General features: G+C 31.8%; 1 protein-coding gene across 1 annotated transcript; it reads left to right on the top strand.

The window, feature by feature from the left end:
- The first annotated feature begins 686 nt into the window (after positions 1–686).
- LOC113363703 (keratin, type I cytoskeletal 10) lies at positions 687–1,763 on the top strand. Its single transcript, XM_026606185.1, has 2 exons — positions 687–704; positions 985–1,763. The coding sequence occupies exons 1-2, from the start codon at positions 687–689 to the stop codon at positions 1,519–1,521; spliced, it is 555 nt and encodes a 184-aa protein (XP_026461970.1). The 3' UTR covers positions 1,522–1,763.
- Positions 1,764–4,941: the final 3,178 nt, after the last annotated feature.

The following is a 4,941-nucleotide window of genomic DNA, read 5'->3' as shown; positions in this document are numbered from 1 at the left end:
TCACTAAGTTGCTATATATTGTGATTAATTTTATTGTTTTTATTTATAAATTTTGGAATTACGTCTTAAAGTATATTTATTTTAGCAAAAATTTTTAGAAATATAATACATATAACTGATAAAGCAATCTACGTCTAATTTAAGCTTTATCAATTAAATATACATACAAAAGTAAATGTCAACCGATATAATTATTGTTTTATGTAGTTTTAACTGCCCCAATTATATTTTATTCGGCGTGTAAAAATTTGTTATCGGTGTTTGCAAAATATTAATAATTGTATCTCTCAATGGTAAATATACAAGTGTGTTGTTGCAATTAGCAGTTTGTGATGCAGCTCTTGAATTCAAAATTAATAAAACTGATATCAATATTGTGCTGGTGTTTATGCAATTATTCTGTTATGCTATGAAGATTCTAGTGCCGGTCAAACATTCTCTATTCCTCATCTTCGTATATACAATTTTAAGATATTCTATATTTTATAACACCGACACATACGGCATACAATGTGTGTGAATCCGGGCTTCGTTTTTCATGATGATTGTCCGCGGTGCTCTGAAGCCTCCCACCAGGCCCCTTCGCTGGCTCTTAAAGAAGATGAGTCTAGTATATAAGGAAGGTGTCTTCTGAGAGTCGGTACACATTCGACTTTCTGCATCCATTGGAAAACATCAAAAGCGTCATGAATACATTTTCCGTGGTGAGTACTAATACAATACAAAATAAAGTGCAAACATCAGATGGATTACCTGAAGAAACTTTTAAACTCTTGGATTATTTTTAAAACGGTGTTTTTATAAATATTCGGGATTAAATTTTAGTGTTTTCCAAACGTGTATTAATTTTACGAGTAATTAGTTTTAATTCGAAATATATTACTTTCTACTTTCGCGATTTCATCTCGAATTAATTTATTGAATCGTTTCTGGTCTATTATGTGTTCATAAAAGTGTTACTGACGTGTTTTACTTGCTTCACAGTGCATGCTGTTCGCCCTGGCGGCGATGGCTGTAGCTGAACCACCATCCGGATACTCATACAACAGGCCATCAGGCGGCGGTGGCTTCAGCGGCGGATTCAGCGGTGGATTCGGTGGTGGTTTCGGTGGCAGCGGCGGCGGCCTTATCGGCGGTGGCCCATACCACGCCGTCAGCTCTGGATACCAAACCTCCGAAGGACAACAAGTAGACCCTCTGCTTTTGGAACAGATCAAACAGATATTGTTACGTGAAGAAAGCCAATCTGGAGGCGGTGGTTTCGGAGGTGGTTTCGGAGGCGGTCACGGAGGTGGCGTCAGCTCATCCTACGGACCCCCATCATCAAGCTACGGAGTCCCACACGGAGGCGGCGGTCGCGTCGTAGGAATCGACTTCGCCGGAGTGCGACAAGCCGTCCAAGTCGCTCAATACAACCAACAATCATCCGGCGGCGGCGGACACGGAGGTTACCCAAGCGGTCCATCCAGCTCCTACTCGGCACCTTCCAGGCCGAGCGGAAGCTACGGCGCTCCATTCTAGACGCCTTCGAACCGCGCGCTATTGTACCGTCTGCTCATCGTATCGTGATCGCCTATCCGACATTAGTTGCAATATAACATCGGCCCAAAATCTACAGTGACAAACGAATCGACAGCCACGAACGCCCACCGCAAAGGACGGCAGCTGCTCGGATGGAGGATCACGATACAGGTCTCCTTTCCCAACATAAAGGGGACCTTAAACATTGTTAACACGCTATTTTCGTTGACCTGACATCTCTAACGACGAACGGATTAATCAATCAGTACACGGGTATTTGTGCACTACATCACTCGCAAACAAGCTACCTCGGACATCGAACGACCGAGGGCAGCCTTGCAATTGGTGTAATGTGCAAATGAATTGTTTAAATATTTGTATAAAGCTTTTTGTATGTAGGTTAATTTTTGTAAAAAATACATTTGTCACCGTAAAAAAATTATAACTGTGTTTTTATTTATTGGGGATATCCTGTCAAATATAATGACAGCTTTTAAAGAGCATGCAGAAAAATAATCACCATCTGGAAAATATTGTTAATTAAATTTTAATCACAGAAGATGCGCGCGATTAAAATTCGTACTTGGTACAAGAAGAAAACAAGATTCTTGACAACATCCATGCTTTGGCCTTTGAACGAAAGCTTTTACTTATCAACTTTTACTTTTATTATATCATATATAATCACATTTTTATCTGGTCGTAATTTAATTATTTTTTGCATTTATACATCGGCTCTCTTATATCCGCATAGATCAATTCGAAAGTTTGTACCATCAAATAAATATTTTTTTGATATTTAAAGTACCAAATTATACATATAGTGAAATCTTGAATTCAAACATTGTTATCAAAACAACTTAATGTCATAGAATTTTTGGAGATGGATATATATATATATATATATATATATATATATATATAAGAAAGTATTGTTTTATAAAATTAGGAATATAGTACAATACTTGAAAAAATCTAACGTTCCACAATTAATCAGAAGTATTTAATTATCCTTTATTTATTATCTACCTACGAAATTATATATATATATATATATATATATATATATATATATATATAAGATAATTTCCTAAGACAGATAAATAAATGAAAATTTAATATTCGTGTTTTTAATTATGGGGCGTTATTTTATCATCACAGTGCTGAATTTCTAATTTTATAAAATAATTCTATTTTATTTGTTATTGTTATGCCATGAAATTTGAATTTAAACCTTATGATTACTAATATTACCACTTTAAACTTGATTTCGCCCAAAGCTCACATATGATCAATTTTTTTTCTACTTACCGCGCGTGCATCACGATGCAAGAACATATAATACCATTCGATACCGTACGATAAGATTGTTATATAATAATAAGATAAAAAAACACATACGTTGCTTTCACCTAGTCTAATCAGTATTACAGTAGTTAGCCTACATCCTTCCATAATTTACCAACGGTTGTATGTTACATGATTCTCCAGTATCAAATTATCAAGACTCGTCTTCTTTCATATGTTGTTTTTTTAAGTTGGATTGGATAATAACGATTATCTTCGAATGCAATATAGTATTTAATAAATATTAAAAATTTTCATAAACCAGTTTTGTTATGTAATATCCTGTATAACATCATATGGGAGCAAATGATGATATGATTTATCCAGATGATTGCAAAATTTTCGAGTGAACTATTTGTAATATATATATATATATATATATATATATATATATTGTAAATTATGTTTTAGCATAAAAAAGTGAAATTTATTCCAAAATTATAAATAATAGTTTTTGACGGATGAGTTGAGATCATAAATGTGACAGTGGATTTTAAAATCAGTGCTGAAGTCCATTTCGCTAAATTATGTTCATCAACTACTGGTATAGTTTTGGGTAAATTTAGTTACGGATTTCCTAGCAGCATTATCATATGCAATATTGTTATAATTATTACAAGAAGACGAACAGCATTAATGTTCAGATTTGAAAAGAGAAAGGATTACCTACACTTACAATTAGCGTTATTAGATTTCTCACGACGTTACCGGAATCGCCAAGATTCTGATTGTAAACCAGATCGTATAGCAATTAAGTAAGGAGCACACGTCATAAATCAAATTAATCCAGCATGTAACTAATAGTTTACCTCATAACCGTAAAATGAATGTATTCTATAATTAAATTACGAGATATGTCTTATTGAGCAAATATTGCATTACTTTCGATTAGTATGAGTAAAAAACTCAACACTTCTGAAAAAGGTATAGCGATAATTCAGCAAAAAGAACGATAGTAGTTATTCTAAATTATGTTAGAACACTTGTGCAATTTTAATAATTTATGACTGATTGACCTATATGTAACAAATGTAACACATCTTAAATGTCATTGTAATTTCACAGCAAAACTAATATTGGATAATTGAAATTATTTTTGAAAATTTAATTGAAATTCAGTAGGTCTCATCTAATATTATATATAATGCGATCGTAATTTCGCAGCAAAACCAATATTTGACAATTTAAATTATTTTTGAAAATTCATGTGAAAGTCAGTAGGTGCATCTAATCTTATATTATTATTATTAAAACAGATATTCATTATTATATTTTTTTGTAATGAAACGATTTATCACAAAATACATCAACTTTTGAACTAATTCACATTTGGATTCATAAATTCTGAAAAAGATAACACAAAATTCAACTATCAGCAGCCTTCAGTATTCATTCATTTTAATAATCATTCACTATCCATTGCGTTTATATTATTAATTCATTGATTCTTTTATCGTATATTTAAATAATGTTTGAAGAAAATTGTAGATTTGAAAAAAAAAGATTGTAAAATTTATTTTATTAATTAAAACTGTAACAGCCCTAATTCTCAAAGAAATGTGTGGTAGCTAGTATTTGTTTAGAATTTTCTAATGTTGTCTATTTTAAAGCATTCAAAATTATTTTAATTCAATGAAAATACATTTTATACATATATAACTCTACTTTAACAAAATCGATAACTAAAGTTTTTAAAAAATTGATCAAATAATTGCAAAGAAAAAATATGTTTAACCGTAATTATTATCATAATATTATATCGAAATATAAAAATTTGTGAAACAAACTTTTAGAATTATCATTTTACTTATTACGCAATTTTAAATCGAATAAACTGAGTAGGCTAGTTATCAATTTATGGGTGCGAGCTTTTACTCTCGGAGCTTTCGGTAAATATATTTCTTGCTCAGTCGTAAAGAATGCGCATAAATATTTCACAACAATGTGTAAGTTTTGTATTCCCATATAAATATGTTATTACGTGCTTATTTATTGATATATGCCGCAAATAAATACGATGAAAAGGCTATAAATTGAATTTATAATGATATTCTTAGATTAACGGTGTTGATT

This window comes from Ctenocephalides felis, unplaced genomic scaffold (assembly GCF_003426905.1).
Source record: "Ctenocephalides felis isolate EL2017-DRISC unplaced genomic scaffold, ASM342690v1 CF-g0.4_SCAFFOLD_00845, whole genome shotgun sequence".
Lineage (NCBI taxonomy): Eukaryota > Metazoa > Arthropoda > Insecta > Siphonaptera > Pulicidae > Ctenocephalides > Ctenocephalides felis.
The sequence above is the reverse complement of the archived record's forward strand: the minus strand, read 5'-3'. Positions and strand labels throughout refer to the sequence as shown.